Source organism: Mixophyes fleayi, chromosome 5, assembly GCF_038048845.1.
Source record: "Mixophyes fleayi isolate aMixFle1 chromosome 5, aMixFle1.hap1, whole genome shotgun sequence".
Taxonomy (NCBI): Eukaryota; Metazoa; Chordata; class Amphibia; order Anura; family Limnodynastidae; genus Mixophyes; species Mixophyes fleayi.
Window position 1 is genome coordinate 138164059 of NC_134406.1, and position 21435 is coordinate 138185493.

The window sequence follows — 21435 nt, forward strand, 5'->3', positions numbered from 1 at the left end:
GAGTGCCAGAAGAGTAAGGACCTCTGGTGTGCTGCTCGGCTGCTACTCTTCGAACAGCACACTACTCACAGTTTTTCGCTGGGTAGTAGCAGTCACAAGGAGAACAGCAGATGCTCTCACTGACTGCATTTTTCTCTACCCTTCAGATGCTGTTGGATAAAACCTGCAGTCGTATTATTCTGGGGTCTGGCGCTGCTCTGTAGGGCAAAGAGCGCTAGCACTTAGTGTGTTTACAGGTGCTATCTTGGGAATGTTCCAAGTCCCCTCCTCAAGAGGTGGAGGATCGGAGCTAGACATGATTAGGGGGAGAGAGAAAGTATACTACTGTCTGCAGACTTAATTCTGGAAGCCCTGCAGAACAGGGGGTATTTAAGAATCTCAGAAATTGCTGTATATAATACATTGAGGTCTACTCACTACAGGCATATTAGAGAGAAGCCTGCCTTCGGTCAGCATTCTCTGACTGCGAAGGAGGAAAGGAGCAGTCCAGAAGAGAGAAAAGATATAGAAATCTCCCCACTTTTCTGCAGCAGTTGGTATGTTCCCAAGAGGGAATACAATCGAGGCAGCCAAGGCTGTAATTTAAACAGGACAGAGGACTTTTCTCCTCTCCAAATCGTTTTGAGCTGGTCCTTGGCCATCTAGGAGGGCTAAGTACCTTTTTTCTATTTATTTACACATTATACATGTACAGTGTTAATATTGTTATAGTGGATATATGTATGCTATTGTTTTGGAGAAATCATTGTGCCACATAAACCACAATTTCTGTACCTAGGTTTGCTATAGGAGTACAGGCTGGAACCTAGGGAGGGGGGGGGGGGTGGGGTGTGTGTGTGTGTGTGTGTGTGGAGATACAGATGGAGATATATAGTTGGGAGGTACTGTGGTGTATGTCACAGACAAAACAGTATACTCCTAAGAAAGTTATTGTTCTTTCCTTGACTGAAAAACAAAACACAAATTTTCCCAATTATCCTTGGGTGTCACTGCTACATTCTACCTCTATTGCTAGACAGGTGGCTGGTAATTGGGGCAAATCATTACCTTGTTTCATGTCAGACAAGAGAAAGACCAAGTGTAAAGCAAAGCGCTCCAGTGAATATATGTATGCTGCTGTTTCGGAGTAAACCTTGTGCCACATAAACACATTTTGTACCTAGGTTTGCTAAAATAGAGTATATGCTGGGACGTACGTGCGCGGGTATATGTATGTGTACATAAATGTGTATAGATATATATAATGTTTATGCGAGGTACTGTTCGGTACATCGCAGACAAAACGGTCATCTACCTCCTCTTTCAGAGGCCCCTCTCAGGGAGAGCCTGCGTGGTACACGTCGTTAGTTAAAGGTCTGGACCGGTTAAATCAGTTTCTGGATACTCCCAGAACCCAAGCACGACGCTGAAAGCATTGGGTCTACTCATCCTCTCCTCGCACTTCTGATTCAGAATAGTCTTCGGTGGAGGAAGGTGAGCTCCTCAGGGAGTCAGGGCATTGAGAATCTGGTACTGACAGTTCATCTGACATTGGATCTAGAGGAACCTCTGTCAGACCTAGGCCTCTTTAAACGGCATGTTGCCTGTTTTCCAGCATCAGTGGAACTTACAGAGATGGCGGAGTCAGCTTGGATGCAGCCAGATCGTACGTTGTTATACCACACAAATTTCCAGTCCTTTATCCCCTGCAGGCGTTAGAAATGGGCCGCTGGGAATAGCTTCCAAATCTGGATATGCCAGTGGCCAGGCTGACGTGCCATACTACTCTTCCAGTGCTTTGTTCTGTGGCACTCCCTGACACAACTGGCCGCAGGATGGAGGAGGGTTTTCTTAAATCCATCTTCCAGGCGGTAGGCCCCTCATTAAGACCAATGCTGTCTTCAGCGTGGTTCGCTGGGCAATGGTGACCTGGGCTGACCAGCTGGTAGCAGGTTTACAAGACTCAGATCTTCTTCCCCTGGCTCTACAATTAAAGGAGGCCTCGTGTTACCTGTATGAGGCTGCTCAAAACGCAGTCTCCGTTTCCTCATCTATCTCAGAATCGGCAATAATGAGCCGTAAGGCTCTCTGGTTAAGGTCCTGGGATGCTGATGCAGAGTCAAATAAATCTCTAGAGGCTCTTCCCTACTCGGGCTCAGCCCTTTTTTGGCCCAGAATTAGATATCTCTCAGGCCACGAGAGGTAAAAGTACCTTCCTTCCGGTGACTACCCATAAACCTAGAGTTCTGAGGTTTGGGTCTTTTCATCAATCCCTTCAGGGGTGTCCATTGGTGAGAGGCCACACCATTAGGGGCAGCTCCTTGTGGCCAGCGGTCATTCCCAGAGAGGTAGAGCCCTATTCCCTACAAAACATCCATACCCCAGGTTCCCGGACAATCCGGCAGCCCAAAATATGAGAATTTTGTCAGTGTCCCAATATTTATGGACTTGACTGTGTGTGTGTGTGTGTGTGTGTGTACACATACATATTAGTATGTAGGGATTGCATTTATCTACAATACTTGAGCGTTGGCTTTGTCTTGGTAAGGGTTTAATGCCCTGGTATTTACACTTTGTGTAGCACAGCTTAGTAACTGCAGGAGGAAATTATGAATGATGCTTGGTGATGCCATACACACAGGTATGATCACAAAGTGGGCATTTGTTATTTCAGTAAACAACATTTTTATATTTAAATGTGAGCAGTCCTCCTGTAAAAATTCAGTGTTGCAGCTGATTTTCTTTTTCCATTTCAGAAATCCAGAAGATGAACATCACAAAGATTCCAGGTATAGAGAACTACCATTTTCAACTAAGAATAAGAGTCTTATCCAAAATTTCGAGCCCTACGATTAAATATTGAAAATTATTATGTTTTCCACATGATACCTCTGGCATTGCTTTCCTCATTACTTTGGTTACTGAACACAACTCTGTTACTAGAGGAGGAAGCACTCTGTGATCATGTCTGTGTAGGACTTCTCAGAGCATCATTGAAAGTAAAAACTAGTAATTATTAAATGTAACCCATCACTTTACTTCTAAATGTGAGTAGTCCTCCTATATATTAAATATTAAAGCTTCCTTTTTTTTTTTTACATTTAAGAAACCCAGAAGATGAACACCACAAAGTACCCAGGTATAGAAAGTTACTGTATGTATCGATCATCCATCGCCATTTATTTATATAGCGCCACTAATTCCGCAGCGCTGTACAGAGAACTCACTCATATCAGTTCCTGCCCCATTGGAGCTTAGTGTCTAACTTCCCTAAGACAGACAGACAGGGACACACACACACTGGGGTCAATTTGTTAGCAACCAATTAACCTACCAGTATGTTTTTGGAGTGTGGGAGGAAACACACGCAAACACAGGGAGAACATACAAACTTCTCACAGATAAGGCCATGGTCAGGAACTGAACTCCTGACCCCAGTGCTGTAAGGCAGAAGTGCTAACCACTACGCCACCGTGCTGCCCGTATATATGTGACGGAAATGTTTGTGATCATACCTGTGTGTCTGGTATCATTCAAAGTGACCAATTATGATTAATGCAGTGTTACAGCTGTTTTCCTTTTACATTTCAGAAATCCAGAAGATAAACATCACAAAGGTCCCAGGTATAGAAAACTACTATTTTTATGTATACATACACTTCTATAGAATATGATTGTATTTGGAGGTGCATGTATGCAGAATGTCTCTGAATAAGGGTTTTATGCAATTTTTTGAGCCCCATGAATTATTGTGGTTTTTTTTTCTACATAATACCTCCTGGAATTCCTTTCCTCATTACCTTGGTTACTGAACACAACTCTGTAACTGCAAGAGGAAGCACTCTGTGATTATCACAGAGAATCATTCAAAGTGAAAACTAGTTGTTAGTAATTTTAACCAACGTCTTTACTGCTAAATGTTGGCAATACTCCGATGCATTCAACATTATAGCTTATTTCTGTTTACATTTAAGAACCCCAGAAGATAAACACCACAAAGTATCCAGGTACAGAAAATTATTATTTCTATATTTGCTGTATATACTTGTATGTCAGGGTGCATTTGTCAAGAATGCTTGGGAGTTGGGTTTTTTTTTTTTTTTTTTTTTGAAGAATGGTTTTATTCACAATTTGGAGACTCGCAGATAAAACACTTAGCATGACAAAGAAATTAGTAATTTTATGTGGTACACTGGCCTAAGTTTCTGACATACTGGGGTATAGTGTGATATCCAGTGTTCCTCATGGTACTCAAACTAGTTATTAGTATTTGTAACGAACACTTCTGAATTTGAGCGGTCCTCCTATACGTACAGTACTACAGCTTTTTTACTTTTAAGTTTAAGAAAAACAAAGATGGGCACCAAAAAGACTCCAGGTATGGAATACTACTATTTTGCCTTCACTCCTCCATGACAATCTTTTACTATGGGTTTGCCTCCATTTTGTTTAGCTAGAGACAGAGAAAACAAAAAATTGCTCCCACATGAGCGTATATATACTAGCTCCTCCCCTTCTTTCATGTCTGTTTCTGTCTTTCACTAGACATGTAAGTTAGGAGTTTGTTTTCGGTGTTAGGCTTACCTGGTTCTCTTATTCCAGTATCACGCCACTTGTAGGGTAAGCTGAAATAAGGTTGGTGTTTGCCATGCTACTACCTCCAGGAGCAGCGTTGGTGAATGCAGAGTATTTCTCTGTCTTCCTTTGGTGGACATTGGGGTATAGAGTAGGGACTTTCTAGCTGATCCAGTTTGCTCAGTGTAATAAACAGTGTAATAAAACGCAATATAAATAACAAGCAGCTCACAAAACTGAACAGAAAGTGAGCCTGCAATACAGCCAAAGCCCCACAGAGTAAAAATAATAAACTTTTGAAAATAATAATCCGCAAACCTTTCTATCAGGACAGAAAAGGGGAAATAAAATGGCTGTTTATTCTGGTGTCTGCACACAATGTAGTGAGAGACCACCATGAGGGAAGTGTAATAGAACAAAAACCACTCCCCCAGGGCCCAGCACTGAATTGGTAACATTCAACATTGGTAACACTCAACCAATCCAGTGCCTAGCAGAGCTCACTATGTTAGTGACTCTAGCCTGACCTTGTCTCCTGAGCTAAAAATAGAATCTTATACTTTTTTATTTTTTTTCCCCATAAAATGACTACTTCTAGTAAGAAGCAGCCTGCTCAGGGACACACTGCGATTTTCTACCCCTCTCTCTCAGCATTGTGCTGGAAGAGGGTTTCACTTACCTTCTGCCACCCCTCCTCACGCAGTGTCTGCAGTCTATCTGACTGTCCGATCAGGAGGACGGACACAGCCTGCGGCGACTGTGCCCAGCTCCTAGGAGGGTATGAAAACGTTGGGAGAGGGAGGGCTGGCAACAGAGGCACCTCTCACAGCACCTCCAATTCCCCCCCCTCCATACAGCATACTGCAGATTCCTGCCATAAAATAATAAAAGTAACAGAAGAGGGCTGCTGAGCCCAGACACAGCCTTTTCGCCGGGCACTTAAACTAAACAGGAGGTGGGGTATAGAGGGGGAGGAGCTAGGGCTTAGTTAAACAGAAAGTTAAAGTGCCAGTTCGCCCTGTCCCTACTCTATACCCCAATGTCCCTGGTGTCCCCCAATGGACTAGGAGAAACGGATTTTACGTAAGTATAAAAATCCCATTTTTTAAATATTGTGCCTTAGAGCACTGGAGCGGGGTCTGCATATGCGCGTGGCCTGCCTCATCACTGGGCACCATAAATTGGTTATGGTATTCGTAACTGCTACAAACAGTATTAATATATCCAAATAAAGAGCAGTGTGTCATTGTTTTAAGCAATACAAACATATTCATGTAAGTCAGCCAAATGGAACCTGAGTTCAGTCCCAAGTCGCTAAAGAAACACCTTTGCCAGGTAATCTTTATCTGTGATTTGTATGTAGTGCATATTTTAATTGTATAGTCATTCTCGGTACTCTTGAAATAGCCTGGGGAAAGCAAGAAAAAAAGAAAACAAAAGAATTTCAACTTGTGATAACATTTATGGCAGAATCTAAGAAGTGTTTTGTGCTATGTGCAATTCTCAAAACCAAGGGAAAATTCTGTCTCTGGAACAATGTAAGGAGTGAAAGACTCTGATTCTACTACAACTCTGTGCTCTCTCTGTTTTGAGAACTGTTTGTTCTGTATGTCAAGTGGGGAAAGAGTAATTCTATAAGGAATGGTCCCAGGTCGGGAAAAGTCTGTACAAAGCCCGCTCCCCCCCAAACCCCCCCCCCCCCCTACCTCCTGTAGCTACCACAGTTTTTTGTTTTTTTTAAAGTGCCTCGGAGAATAGGTCACGTTCGTATATGCTCCTGCCCATACTCAATTTAGTTTTAGGTTTCAATCTTTTTATTTTCCCTCTCAGGTACATTGCGGAGATCAGTCCTAAGACACAGAGGGGTGATTAGTCTGGCGGCTTTATTCACCCTGGGTCCCTGCAAAGGTAAGCCGCAGCCTAGCTCACTTACCTTGTACCTAGTTGCCGGCAGTCCTCCCCTAGAAACGAGCAGGTAGGGGCAATACTTTGTTTTCCACTAGGGCTTTAGGTGCCCCACTGAGGAAATCGAGCTGTTTATTAGCATAGCTGCCTTTAGTCACGCGGCAGGGAAGCTGCAGCAACCCCCTTCCCCCCGACCGACGGTCGGTCGGCAGGCAGGCAAGTCCCCCCCTCCCCTAGACTACGAGCAGCAGGGGACAAAGTAGCGATCGCGCTCTTTTGGAGGCAATTCGGCTACTAATATTCTGCACACGCTGCTCTGGGCATTTATTTACAAGCATGAGTGCAATACAGGCTGACAGCCATACTATGGTATGCGCTGATCTGCAATTTACATGGGCGGCCTTCTTTGGGGAGATAATGGAGGAGGGACTTTTCTCCACCCACCTTTCTAATTCCTGGCATGGAAGCGCCATATTTTTACACAGGGATCATCGTGCTGCACTCTGTTCTCCACTGCTTTGCCTCTCCAACTGGTACTGTTGTATAGTTTTCTTTCTAATTGTTATTGTGCGCCATAGAAACTGATTGCATACTCTTAAGGTGTTTACACATTCAGGACTATATTGCTTTTCATTGTCTTGGGATTGGTGTATACTCAAGAGATTTACCTAGTATAGAGACTTGGTAAGATATTTTTGTACTGAGTGCAGACTCTAGTTCTCGGACTTGCAAAAAAAAAAAGTTTGTAATTGTTATCTATATACATTACAAGATGTCTGAGATGGGGACATCCAAAAATAAGGGATCCTCTGGTATGTCTGCACTGTATCATACATGTTTCAAATGTAATGCCAAATTATCTCTTGGTCATCCAAACCAGGACGGTTTTTGCATTGTTTGCGAGGCTGAAATCCAGGAGCAACGCAGTCCATCCCAGGGGGCAGCAGCCTTGGAGGAACCGCTCTGGGCTAAGTCACTAACAGCCATGGCGGAGCTCACTAGGGTGATGCTACGGTCCACAGAGGTACGGAAGTTTCCTGTTTGTCACACTTCCACACATTCAGGTGGTAGCAGTAACATCCGCCCAGTTTGGTTCAGGAAGAGGAACGCTTACTTACAGTATCGCACAGGGCCAAGAGGATTATCTCCGATACGGCCCAGGACCGGGATCAGTGTTCCGAACATTCCTCAGAAGAGGAAGGGGAATTGGACATTGATCTACAGGAGAATTACACTCCGTTCTGTAGATTCTGCCTCTGCACATAATGTAGATAACCTAGTTTTAGGTATCGAACATAACTTAGGTTTTGCAGAACAAGAGCCCATGGCCCCATCAGGGTTCTCCTTGTTTAAAAAGACCATGGCGCAGGTGGCTGCTTTTCCACCATCCCCCCAGGATGATGGAGATGGTATCGGACGCCTGGCAGAGGCCAAAATAAGCAGTTTATGATGCTGGGCAGTTTTAATTTAGCTTTATCCTGTACCGGCAGAGCACTCTATTAAATGGGAGGCCTTCCTTACAGTTGACCGGTGTCGCGGTTGTCTTCCTCTTTGGTGATTCCCACTCAGGAAGCGGGTGTCGCTGAGAGATCCCTTGGATAAAAAGTGCAATCAGGCCCTCCGCTCAGCTTATACTGCGGCAGACAGTATGTTCAGACCCACTATGGCGAATGCCTGGGCTAACAACACTATTAAACAATGTGCTGAACAGTTAGTTAAGGGTATTCAGGATAACGTTCCATGTGCGGAACTTTTCTCCTTAGCCGAGCATGTCCAGGAGACTTCTGATTATGTGGGCCAGGTAGCCATGGATACTGTGTCTGTAAACTCCAGGTTCTCGGCCCTCCGTGTAGCAGCTTGGCGTACCTTATGGTTACGCTCTTGGACAGAGTACGCTGATTCAAAATGAGGGCTTGCCATTTGATGGGGTTACTCTGTTTGGGTCAGAGTTAGAAATGGTCATTGAAGTAGCCACAGGTGGAAAGAGCAACCATTAGACAACGACAAGGACGGTTTTGGTCCTTTCGTTCCTTTGCCCAGGGCCATGCCACCATGCCGCGGTGTATCTAAATCACCAAGGGGGGACTTGCAGCGTAGGGGCCATGCGGGAGACGGCCAGGATCATGATATGGGCGGAGCGGCATGTTCCTAAGATATCGGCCATTTACATCCACGGTGTGGAGAATTGGGAGGCCAACTTCCTCAACAGGCAGAGGGTTCACCCGGGCGAATGGTCCCTCAACAAGCAGGTCTTTCCTCACCTAGTGGAGCGCTGGGGCAGGCCAGAGATCGATCTCATGGTGTCCAGGCTGTACTATCAAGTTAACCTATACTGCCTAGTCTTTAGGCCCTAAGGCAGCGTTCACAGATGCCATGACGGTACTATCGCACTTTCGCCTGGTGTACCTGTCAATACCCAGGAATGTGCTAAAAAAGAGAGCGGGTTCCCACAATCCTTGTAGCCCCTCATTGGCCAGTCAGTGCATGGTTTTCAGACATTCTGAAACTGGCAGTGGAAGCCAATGCAACCAGATCTTCTCGTTCAAGGACCTCTTCTCTCCCACTCTTTAGATCGTCTTGCTTTGACGGCGTGGCTGTTGAAACCCTAATTCTGAGGGCCACTATTTCTCACGGGCGGTAATTAGTACCCTGATCAAGGCCAGGAAAATGTCTTCCTCAGCCCTCTATCATCTGGTCTGGAAGGCATACATTCTTTGGTGTGAGTCCCAAGATCTCCACATAACCAGGTTTAGCCTACGTCGACTGTTGGCCTTCCTGCAGGCCGGCCTGGATAAGGGACTCCGACCTGGGGTCCCTTAAGGTTCAGGTCTTGGCGCTCTCCATTTATTTTCAGAGCAGGCTAGTGGCCTTCAGGGATGTTCAAACCTTCTTGCAGGAGTGCTTCATCTGCAGCCCCCTTCGATCATCCAGAAGAGCCTTGGGACCTCAATTTGGTGCTCTCTGCACTTTTTCTGGCTCCATTTGAGCCTCTAGATTCAGTTGTTTTATGGCTTCTCACTTGGAAGTCGGTATTCCCTTTTGGCTATCTCGTCAGCCTGTAGTGTCTGAGTTGGTAGTGCTCTACTGCACGCCTCCATTCTTAATCTTCCATGAGGATAGAGCAGTTCTTCGCACCAAACCTTCGTTTGTTTCGAAGGTAGTGTCCAGGTTCCACTTAAATCAAGAAATTGATGTTCTGTTGACTGCACAGCTTTGGGCTGTAAGATGAAGGACCTTTTTGTTCTTTACGATGTTCAAAAGTGAGGTTGGCCAGCTTCCAAGCAGTCTCTCGTACACTGGATCACTTCAACTATTAGCCTGGCTTATGTTCGGGCGTCGATACCGATCCGGGTATCGCTAAAAGCTCACTCGACCAGGGCTGTTGCCACTTCTTGGGCTGCACGTCATGGGGCTTCGGCAGAGCAGCTATGCAAAGCGGCAACATGTTCTACTGTACACACACTTGCCAAATTCTACAGGTTGCAGGGCTTTGCATCCTCTGATGCGAACTTTTGGGCGCAGAGTATTGTGTGCAGCCGTTCAAGAGCATTCCCTCCCTTAGGGGCAGCTTTGGTGTGTGTTCCAATGGTATTGAAGAGAAAAGAAGATTTTCACTAACCGTAAAATCTATATCTCTTTATTGGGGGACACTGCTCCCCCTCACTTGTTCTGTATTTAGTTCTGTTTTGTAAATATTCATAGTTATTACTTTTACGTTGCCCTATGGGGCTACCCTTCCTCATACGCTTGGTTATGTAAAGCGGAGGTAGCTTCAGGAGAGGAGGGGCGCATAGTAGGGGAGAAACGGGTGAAACAAACAAGTCGAAGTGCCTAAACTCCTAGTCCCACCTACTACACTCGCAGTGTCCCCCAATGGAGTAAGAGAAATCTATTTTACGGTGAGTAAAATTCTTCTTATAGCTAGTATGTCTACTAGAACAACTATTCCGCTGGAAGATGGGAGTCCTTTTAAGGGGATCCTGTAGACAAGAAGCAGAAAGTTCTTTAAAATTCATGTTTCATCTGAAACCCGTTAAAGTCAAGAGTTGCTATGGCCTCAATAGCCAGGTTTTAAGGTTGTAGGGTGAAAACCTCATAGTCATCTAGAGAAAAGTGAACAGAAAAAAATTAGTGTATAGTGTAGAAATTATGCAAAAAGGTATAGAGTTCTTCAGTACTAGAAATGTTCCATCTTCATCGCCTCATTAGCAGTTTAAACAGTTATAAGCCAGGAAGGCAATATTGTAGACAACATTTCTAAACTGCAATCAAAGTAAAAGATGGCAGAGCAAATCAAAGTTCACAACAATGATTAGTATTAGGAGTAGCCCCAAAATAACATCAATAGGGGGCAGAAAGTTACATTTTTCAGAAGTGTGGACCTACTCCACCTCGGATCAGTGGGTGTCGGACATTATAAAAAAGGGAGTTTAGAATAGAATTTGTTGGTGTCCCCAAAGGACATTATCTGCTTATGAATATGGAAAATGCTCGTGTCTTGGTATGAGTCTAAAGTTAATCCAACTTCAATGACTAGTCTACAAATCTTAGACTTTCTACAAGATGGACTCACTCTTGCCTTATTGCCGACACGTATACTTTTAGTGTGGCTAATTGCCCTGTTGGATTAATTTAAATTAGCTTCAGAAGAACTAGATAAGTCTTCTCAAAGCTGTAAAAAGGATCTGTCTTTCAGTCGGACCTTTTGTGGCTCAATGGGTGTTCTTTCTAGTGCCAGTGACTTCTGCCAGAAGAATTGGGGCGTTTCAAGAGCTAGGGTGTTATGGATACTTTCCTGAATATGTATTCATATAGTGGTAGAGAACCAATCCTGCTTTGCTACCAAAAGTGGTATCTATATTCCACATCAATTAAGGAGTAGTGCTACCAGCTTTTTTTCCCCACGACCTAAAGAGAAGAAAGAAAGGAAACTGCATTTACTAGATCTGGTTGGAGCCATTGCTGTATTCTTCTCTAGAACACACCAGTTCAGAAAGACAGAATGGTTGTGGTATTTGCAGGCCATCGGAAGGGACCTGCTCCTTCTAAACCAGTTATGTCCAGAGGAGTGGGCAGCTAGTACCTGAAATACTGAAAGCTCATTTACTGTGAGTGCTAGCTACATCTTAGGCAAAGAAGGCACAGACATATGTGACAGTTCTGTGCAAAGCAAGCAGGATGTGCATTCTTCTAGATCTTTTTAAGCTATTATCACCTTGATGTTTTATCAGTTTGTGATTCTCAGTTTGACAGACATGGTTTTTAGTCAGCCACTAAATAAATGATGTATACAGCCTATACTGACTGGTTATTTGTTGCCGCTCTCCTCTCCCCCAACTGTGTATTGCTAGGGTACTTTCTATATTAAATAATGCCATGAAGGAATGATGGGGAAAAATGTGAATTCTTACCGGTACTTTTCCTCGAAGTAACCCATGGCAGCCTAGGATGTTCCAACCCAGGTTGTATTATGTTTTTGAAAGCAGCTTGGGAAGTATTTAAAAGATGTGGTGGATGGGGAGGAGCTGGCTTATATACTGTGAGTGGGTGTTTTTGTTTATGTACATAAAATGGAAGTAAACCCTAGTAAAAGGCTGCTATGGAGTGCATTGTTGAAAATTATATTTTGGACTTTATTGATACATTTACTCAGTGTTCAAACTGCAGGAAAAAGCACTCTGAGATAATGCCTGTATGACCTCAGAATGCTTCGCTTAACGTGCGAACTAATTGTAACCAACTCCATTACTTCTAAACGCGAGCAGTTCTAATATACGTTGTGTTACTGCTTGCTGTAGTTACTTGTTTTTTGTTTTTTTACATTTAAGAAACCCAGAAGATGAACACCACAAAGAATCCAGGTATATTTAAACTATTTTATATAATTGCATGTGAGAGTGCATGTACCAAAAATGCTTATGGCTTGGGGTTTTCTGAATAAGGCTTTTATCCTCCAATTGGATACACAATTAGTAAAACACTTTCCTCATTACCTTGATTACTTTATATAGTACAACTTGGTAGGGTGGAAGCACTCTGTTATTTCATAACAAACGGACATGATCACAGAGTATTGCCTAAATTATTTAAAGTGATATTTTACTTTCAAATGTGAACAATCCTCATTGTATTCAGTGTTGCAGTTTATTTCTCTTTACATTTAAGAAACCCCAAAGATGAATACCACGAAAAATCCAGGTAAGGAAAACTATTATGCTTGAATGTGAGATGGGGGGAGGGTGAAGGGTGATTTTCCAGAATGCAAGGGATATTGGATTTTCTAAGTTTTGTTTTTTTTTTGTTTTTTTATCCAAAATGTGCTAATGAAACACTTTAAAATTGTTTTCTATAAATTTCTTTCTGATGATTGTTATATGTGTAGCTTGCATACATTTAGGAGAAAGGGCTTATAGAAAAATGCGTTAAAGCTCATTTTGTACAACTATTGCAATACATAAGAATTTGGATTCCCCGATCCAACATTTTTTACTTGGTAATCTATCCCCATTTAACATTGTGCTACTTTTTGGGTGCCTAATAAATTATCTTTGGCTGTTCTGGGCAAACTTTAGAAAATATGGGTGTTTTTGATGTAATATTTTTTTTTTAAAATGATAAAATCCCTATCCATACAGTTGGATCAGCCTTCAGTCACCAGTATCATGGTACTATTTCTCTTACTTTTAGTGATGTGCTACATGGGTTAACAAAGTGTATAACCTTTAGAACCATTAAGTAGACCTATTTATTTTTGTAATAGATTATGCGATTTTGCAAACGTGGGTGTGAAAATAAAATGCTTCATCAGCTAACGGCATAAAATGCATTATTTGTAGGGATTGTTGCAAGCTCTGTCATGTAATTATGGCACTGTATGATTTCGATATGTCATTACTTCACAAGCTAATTTGTGACTATATTTCAGTATTCCTGTATACTTTAAGTGGTGTAGGACAGCAAAGGCTGTCACTTCTAGTCATGTTTCTGTGTTTACTTTTTTCAGGGAATTTGTCTGAACACATCAGAAGGTCCATATTTTATTTGAGTGATTATATGCGCAGAACAGACAGGGAGCCTCTGATCGGTATGTTTGTCAGCAGTAACTTAACAGTAACATTGAACCTGAGAAATAAACAAGGGGGGAAAAAATTCAGGGTATGAAATACAACCTGAGCATGTTAATTTATTCACAGAATGTAATTGCCAGTAATGTCTAATTGTGTAACAAGATTTGCAACAATCAGAGAGCCAATAGACATGCAACCAAATCTATATTTTTAGGGTTTTTCTGAATGTTGAAGGTTTTGATACAGGCATAGTGGGCCATGTTGGCTTTATTGTGTCCTCCAGTTGTTGCAAATAGATAATTCACATCGAACATCTGTGGTGTGCAATGCAACTGAGATCCTTTAAATGGGCAATCTGCTGACTCTTACAAGGGGTTTTAGAATGCAGTGATCCACCTGGAAAGCTGAGTTCAATGACCTATTCTTGGAACCATTACATTACTTAACCTTGTATAATGGACCTTATTTACACGTTCGCTTTAAAAAAAATAAAATAAAAATAAGTGCCCTTCTGCAATAAAAGAAGCACTTGATTGGTAATGATATTCAGATATCCTGTCATCCAAACGTTGCTTTATTCATATCAACTGACCAGGTGTGTGTCACAGAAAGTCCCCATTTAAAATAAATTGGCCAATCTGTGTATATTGATGGATTCTCTTCTCTGATATTTTGTTACATCGGTTTCCTACTGAGAAGCTTATATACATACACCTTGTAATTGGAGGATAAGAAGGGTTGCATAATAAGCATGTATTTTCTGTTTATGCAGGCTTGGAATATGTTCTTGAATACAGAGTTCAAAATAAAGCAAATAGAATTGAACCAAAATATGTTTGTGAGCTATGCGAACTGGACACAGAGTTAGTACCTATGGTGGAGCACTTGGCTGGTTTCAGACACAGAAAACTTTATCTTGTGAGTATTTATAACTAGTTATTGTTCTGGAAAGTCGAAATATGTATGGTCATCATTGAAGTGTGTGTGCTTAGTAGCATAAGCTACTTATACTAATGACATGTACACGTAGGGCCTGATTCATTAAGGAAAGTAAAAGAAATAGAATGAGTAACAGTTCACCTTGGCAAAACCATGTTGGATTGGAGGGGGAGGTAATTTTAATATGTGGAGACAGATTTATAGTTGGGGTAGGGCATGTCCTAGATCACCTTTTAAATTTCAGTGTAAAAATAAAGCTATCAAATATTTGTGTGCTGCATGAAAAACAGCCAGTATTTAATTTATGTGCAAAATATAAAAAAGTAATATGCACCCCTTGCTTTGTAACATGGTTTTGTCTAAGAGGAAAAAAATTTTTTTCTTTTTCTTTTTTCTTTTTCCTTAATGACTCGGGCCTATAATGTGCATGGTTTTGAGCATTTAAAAAATATCATGTTCTGATAACTGAAGTATAAACTAGAGCAGGGGTTGGCAACTAAAATCTAGTCAAGCCCAGGTGTGTATATGTATATATGTATATATATACACACACGCGCGCACATAGATTTACATTTATTATAGAGGTGGGCGGGCTCGGTTCCCCGAGATCTGAATCCTACCAAATTTAGCCTATCCGAGTGCCGAGCACACTCGGTACTCTCCCACCCGTTCGGATTCGAAATCGAGGCAAAACGTCATCATGACGCATTCATTTTTCTGAGCTCTGTTCTCGCGAGATTTGAAAAGCATAAATACCAGCCTCCACAGCAATCCATCGCCACTTCTTATGTGTGGAATTATTTCTACCCCAATCCAGACAACAACTGTATAGCCATTTGTAGTGTATGTCAAGCCACAGTCAGTCGAGGGAGAGGGACCTTAACCATCTTGGAACCTCGTCTATGTTATGCCATTTGACGAGAGTTCATGGCAAAGTGTTGGGAAAAGCTGAAAGTTCTTCCCAAAAAATTACAAGCACTCCATCATCAGCTAGGACCCTCCGCTCACCGACATCCCGACGACTACAAAATACACCCACCACACCATCCTCATCAATATCCTCAGTAGCGATCGGAGTTAGCCCTGCATCCCACTTATTAAGGCTGGATGACTCCTGCACTATTATTGATTCCTCTGAAGAAAGCGTTAGTCCTGCTGCTGCTGTTGCTGCTGCTGGGAGTGAATCGTCAGCCCAGAGGAAGGGCAATAAAAAGAGCAGTCCTGCATTTCAACAATGAACTGTAAAACAATCATTTGCTAGGGGAAGCAAATATGACAGCAGTCACCCAGTGGCCAAGCGAATCAGACGCCATGTTAGTGTTAGATCTGCGTCCAATATCCACAATAAACGCAGCTGGTTTTTCACAGTTAATTGAGGTTTTGTGTCCGCGTTACAGAATTCCATTGCGACACCATTTTTCCCGTAAAGCTATTCCACAACTCTACCAAAAAATGTGTACAAATGTAGAGATTGCGCTGAAAAATGCCATTCTGCCCACTGTCCACTTAACCACAGATAAGTGGAAAAGTGGAAGTGGGCAATCCAAAGACTATATGACTGTGACAGCCCTCTGGGTTGGTCATTCACCTTCACGAACAGCAGCAACATGTACACCACTACATAACATTTGTCACACATGCCACTCTTTGTATCACCGGCTTCACTAACAGGCATACAGCTGACAATTTGTTACGCAAACTAAGAGATGTGATTGATACATAACTTATACCACTTGGACTCTCCCCAGGATATGTCATTTCTGATAACGCCAACAATATAGTGCGAGCATTACAGCCGGGTGATTTCCAGCACATTCCCTGTTTTGCTCACACCATCAACTTGGTGGTGCAGAGCTTCCTACGAAATAACCGTGAGGTACAGGAGATTCTTTCGGTGGCCCGTAAGATTTCAGGCCATTTCAGGCATTCTGCCACAGCATGTACGAGATTGCAGTAGCTCCAAGTACAGGTTAACTTGCCCTGCCACCAGCTTAAGCAAGAGGTGGTAACTAGGTGGAATTCCACCCTGTACATGCTGCAGAGGATGGAGGAACAGTGCAAAGCCATCCAAGCGTATTGCACAAGCCATGACATTGGGAAAGGAGGGGGCATGTATTTCACTCTTGCACAGTGGGGAATCCTTTCAGTGCTGTGCAAGGTGCTGAAACCATTTGAAGTTGTGACGTGAGTGCAGATTGTGCTAGTTTGAGCCAAGTCATTCCTTTAATTAGACTATTGGAAAAGCAGCTTGAGAAACTGAAGGAGATGAAAGCAAGCAATTCCGCAAAGTATGTTGGCCTTGCCGATCAAGTACTTAATTCGCTTCACAATGATCCTCGAGTGAAGATCTTGAACTCTGATTACTACGTTTTGGCCACTGTGCTTGATCCAAGGTTTAAGACCTACATTGAGTCTGTGAGGATACCACCCTTAGCTGGGATGGAAGTTACCCTCTGTGGGATTCAACTCACTCGGGTAGAACAGGATATATCCAAAATAAGACTTTATTATGACAGCACAAGACGTTCACAAGTTACAGGGTAAATGGTATCATGTATCCTCCAGCAGCCTCTTGCAGTCAGCACTCCAAAGTAATAATCTCTGTCTCTTTCAGGGTCTTATCCTCCCACAATATTACCACTACCGATTAGCAAAACAGTTAGGGTGTCCCCCAGCCTGGGATACTGGCTCACACCGCCCCTGTCCTGGTAGGGCTTCCTCCAGCGGCACCACAATGCCTGGCCCAGAGTCCTTTTCGCTGATGTCTTGTCCACCAGGATCCTCCAAAACTAGAATAGCTCCCCTGACATTCTCCTCTCCCTATATTATTTTCTGTATACACAGGAAGTAGGGTCAAATGTCTCAAACCTCCCCTTTACAGAAGTGGTCTCCCAGTCAACACCTTAGCTGCTAGACATACTGTCCCTGTTAACTTGATTATACAATAGAATGGTTTGACTCAATTAGCTGTTTTGGCTGGATACACTACACATGGGGTTACAATAGTACATCAAGGAATGACACTGCACGCTTACATGGAACAATAAGACTTTTGACACATTATATCAGCAGTGGTACACAATATAAGTCTGTGATACCTTTTGATACAATTACATTTATATTGATACATTTCCCCATGCTATTTCAACCAATATATTACTGTGGAGGCACATTGCATATCATTTAGAAGTTCTAACCTCATTACCTCTCAGGTTACTTGTTGATCTAGCTAATTAACATGGGCTGCCAACTAGTTAACTCAGACATTGTTCTGATTACAAACCAAATCTCAGCTGCCCCTCATACAATAGACATTTGAGACAAATAGTAATTACATTAGCTAACACAAGCAAAATGACTGCTGCTGTTCTGATATTTTCACACAGTATGGCAATATTCTTTATATTTATACTACATACAATATCGCAGGTAATGGCAAGGGCAAAATGTACCTAATAGCATGAAAAAATAATACACATAATACACCGATGCTCTTGTGTATATACTTAGACTAGGCCAAGGATTAAAAAGTACATTAAACTGTGAGAAACGAGTGATGAATACAAAATTCCCAGTCTAGTAGCATCCCGTTTCATCAGAGTCTTTGCTTCAAAATGAACGAGATGTGAACTTTTGCAAGGAGCTATTGCTCAGCAAGTTGTCCACTGAAGTGGGCCTTGGCTTGCCGACGTGTCCTCCTTCAGTTTCTCAAGCAGCTGCTGCTCGTAAAAAATTGAATTTTCAAAAATGAAGCAGGGAAGACACAGAGGGCAGACCAGAACAGTTTAACATCTGGGCTGGTTTGAAGGATTTTTCTAAAAAATGTTTGACCTTGCCCATAACTCCATCCAATATGATGGTGGAGGATTACTTTTAAGAGGTAATTGATATGGAAATGTCACAGTCCCTTTCCTTACTGGGAAGAAAAGCAGGCCATTTGGAAACCCATGTACAAACTTGCTTTGCAATGCCTAAGCTGCCCACCCTCCAGCGTGTACTCTGAACGAGTGTTCAGCACAGCCGTGAACTTAGTCAGTGATTGCCGTAGAAGGTTACTTCCCAAAAATGTGGAGAAAATGATGTTTATAAAAATGAACTACATCTTCCACGAGGAAGGCCTTCACCATCCAAGACATCCAAACACTGACTGTTCTCTAATGGCGGATTCAAGCGGCGATGAATTGATAGTCTATGATGATGACGTACACACTGATGAGGGTGAGGATGAAGCTCCAGATGATGACGATAACATATATAGAAAGTTTTAAAAATAAGTGTAGGGTGCAATCTACCCCCAAAGAGGAAAGGGACTTGGGGCATTTCCATATCACGTACCATCTTGAAAGGCTGTTGTTTGGGCAATTTCTCCTTAATGGTAGGGTGTCATACACAGTGACCCCAAACTGTCTTTGTCCATTTCTTTTAATATTGTAAAGTCTATAACGGCTGAATTTTTTGGTATTTTATACAAGTGGAGGGGGGCCTAGAAAGACAGAAACCAAACTGCCTTTGTCCATTTCTTTACATATTTAAGTATAAGTGTAGGGTGTAATATACATCCAAAGACGATGGCTGCATTGCCAATATTCATAGATGGAGAGGAAAACAATCTGGTTTGTGTGTCGAATTAATATAGGCCTAGCAGGAATTAAACTCTCTTTGGATAATTTATTAGCTTTATAATTACATTACTTATCTAAGAAACAGGTGGAGCACTAAATTTGGTTATTTTAGGCCCAAAAACATTGATTTTTTTTTTTTGATTTTTTTTTTTTAAAACAAAATAGCAAAACAAAACCAAAACATGCAATGACGGTTTGGCAAAACCAAAACACGACGGTAATCCAAAACCAAAACATGGGGGTCAGTGAGCATTTCTAACTTATTATGTCTTATGGTGCTAATTTCATATTAATAATAATGACACAAATGTTCATGTTATGTCACACAGTAGTGCCCCACTTTGTATTCTGCCACATGGTTGAGCCCCAAATTTATATCATGCTTCATAGTTGTCCACCTGATTGTCCCACCCCCTGTTCACAGTATACCAATTAGATGTGCCCCTCAATTTGCTGCTCTTACCTTTGGAGACACGTCTTCCTCTAGAATCCTAGGAGCTGCTTCAGGAAAGCAGCCGATGACGGACGAAACAGAGTTTCTGCAGAATTTCCGTTTCAGTCGTCGACTGCTCTTTTACTGAAGCAGCTTCAGCGCCGGCGTGCTAGACAGAAGTGGTCAGTCTCACACGCGTGTTTGGGGTTGCCGATCCCTGAGCTAGAGCATCCGATTTGCAGTATTTTTTTTTTTTAGACTTGCCATTAAATTTTTCACTTTTAAACAATGTTTCCGCCCCTTCCCTTTTTAACAGTTTTTGTTTGTCTGTTTGTTTTTTCTAATACGGAAATGATTCTTTTGAAAACAGGCAAGAGAGTATCCCTATGTTCTTAAGGCTCAATCTAGTAGTAAAGAAGACAAGTCTCAGTTTATGAGAAGAATGGCACTGGAAATAGAACGTGAAGAGGGGACAAAGATGTATAAGGTATTTTTTCTTTGTGTGAGAGCATTTTTGCGTGGGTTTGACCCTTTCCAGGTTTCTAAAAAAAAATAATGTTATATTATTGAGTCTTGGGTGAATGTATATGTAAGCATAAATAAACATTATGTAGCAGCTACAGCGAAACCACTATATAGTGAACCCTTTCAACATAGGACGACCATGTACAATAGTCACACTATGTGTTAAATATCCACACTCATTAAATCATTCCTTATGCAATTTAAGCTTGAGAACAAATAGTTACAATTGCAAATCAGCATAGAAGGAAATGCAGTTCTTAGAGATGCTTTCAAAACATAATTGTAGTGCTAGTGCATGCATTTATGTACATTCGTTTGCCAATTAATGTTTAATTCACTTGTGATAGAAATTGCGTCTTGTGCCTTCAGTCTAATAAAAGAAAAAGTTGTAGTAAAGAACTGACCTATTGGTCAAACAGACTACTTCAACCAGGTAGTCTGTGCGTCACCTGTGTAGGCTTGAACGGACTCGGAGCTCATTGCAGTGAGGGCATATTTGAAGATTGCTATCTATTTCTTTTTAAGTGCATCTGCTTTTTTAGTATAATAAAACTACCAACTGCAGCTGATCTTTGTCAGGGCCGCTCCTCCATTACACAAACAAAATATATATTAGAATTTTTCATAATAAAATAGTTGTCTTGGAGGAAATACATTTACTGTGATCACACTTCTATTTTGATGCAAGCGGATGATTTTTAAGATATGATAAAGCACTACAGAATATGTTGGCACTATATAAATAAATGATGATGTAAATATGCAACTTTTATAAGTGCTGTTTCTTAACATGTCTCTCACCGCTAACCACTGCTTATGTCGTGTCCCCCCTCTTTCAAACAGTCAGGTCCATAAATATTGGGACATCAACACAATTCTCATATTTTGGGCTCTATACACCACCACAATGGATTTGAAATTAAATTAACAAGCTGTGCTTTAACTGCAGACTTTCAGCTTTAATTTGAGGGAATTTACATCCAAATCAGGTGAACAGTGTAGGAATTACAACGGTTTCTATATGCGCCTCCCACTTTTTAAGGGACCAAAAATAATGGAACAAACTAAACAATCCTACATCAAACTTTCACTTTTTAATACTTTGTTGCAAATCCTTTGCAGTCAATTACAGCCTGAAGTCTGGAACGCATAGACATCACCAGACACTGGGTTTCATCCCTTGTGATGCTCTGCCAGGCCTCTACTGCAAATTTCTTCAGTTACTGCTTGTTCTTGGGGCATTTTCCCTTCAGTTTTGTCTTCATCAAGTGAAATGCATGCTTAATCGGATTTGGGTCAGGTGATTTACTTGGCCATTGCATAACATTCCACTTGTTAGCCTTAAAAACTCTTTGGTTGCATTTGCAGTATGCTTTGTCCATCTGCACTG

The 21435-nt window shown here is 41.9% G+C and overlaps 1 protein-coding gene and 1 long non-coding RNA gene across 14 annotated transcripts in view; both read left to right on the forward strand.

Moving 5' to 3' along the window:
• Positions 1-21435, forward strand: part of LOC142157744 (uncharacterized) — a 354118-nt gene that overhangs the window by 174234 nt on the left and 158449 nt on the right. The window lies entirely within an intron of this gene.
• Positions 1-21435, forward strand: part of LOC142158668 (uncharacterized) — a 111878-nt gene that overhangs the window by 45687 nt on the left and 44756 nt on the right. For 4 of the 13 annotated variants that reach the window (XM_075212857.1, XM_075212858.1, XM_075212863.1 and 1 more), the window contains 9 exons: positions 2736-2768; positions 3086-3118; positions 3571-3603; positions 3954-3986; positions 12288-12320; positions 12625-12657; positions 13463-13543; positions 14299-14444; positions 19891-20007. In XM_075212857.1, coding sequence (XP_075068958.1) covers positions 2736-2768; positions 3086-3118; positions 3571-3603; positions 3954-3986; positions 12288-12320; positions 12625-12657; positions 13463-13543; positions 14299-14444; positions 19891-20007 — 542 coding nt within the window. The remainder of the gene's footprint in view (positions 1-2735; positions 2769-3085; positions 3119-3570; positions 3604-3953; positions 3987-12287; positions 12321-12624; positions 12658-13462; positions 13544-14298; positions 14445-19890; positions 20008-21435) is intronic. The other 9 variants (XM_075212860.1, XM_075212862.1, XM_075212865.1 and 6 more) reach the window with 4 other exon arrangements.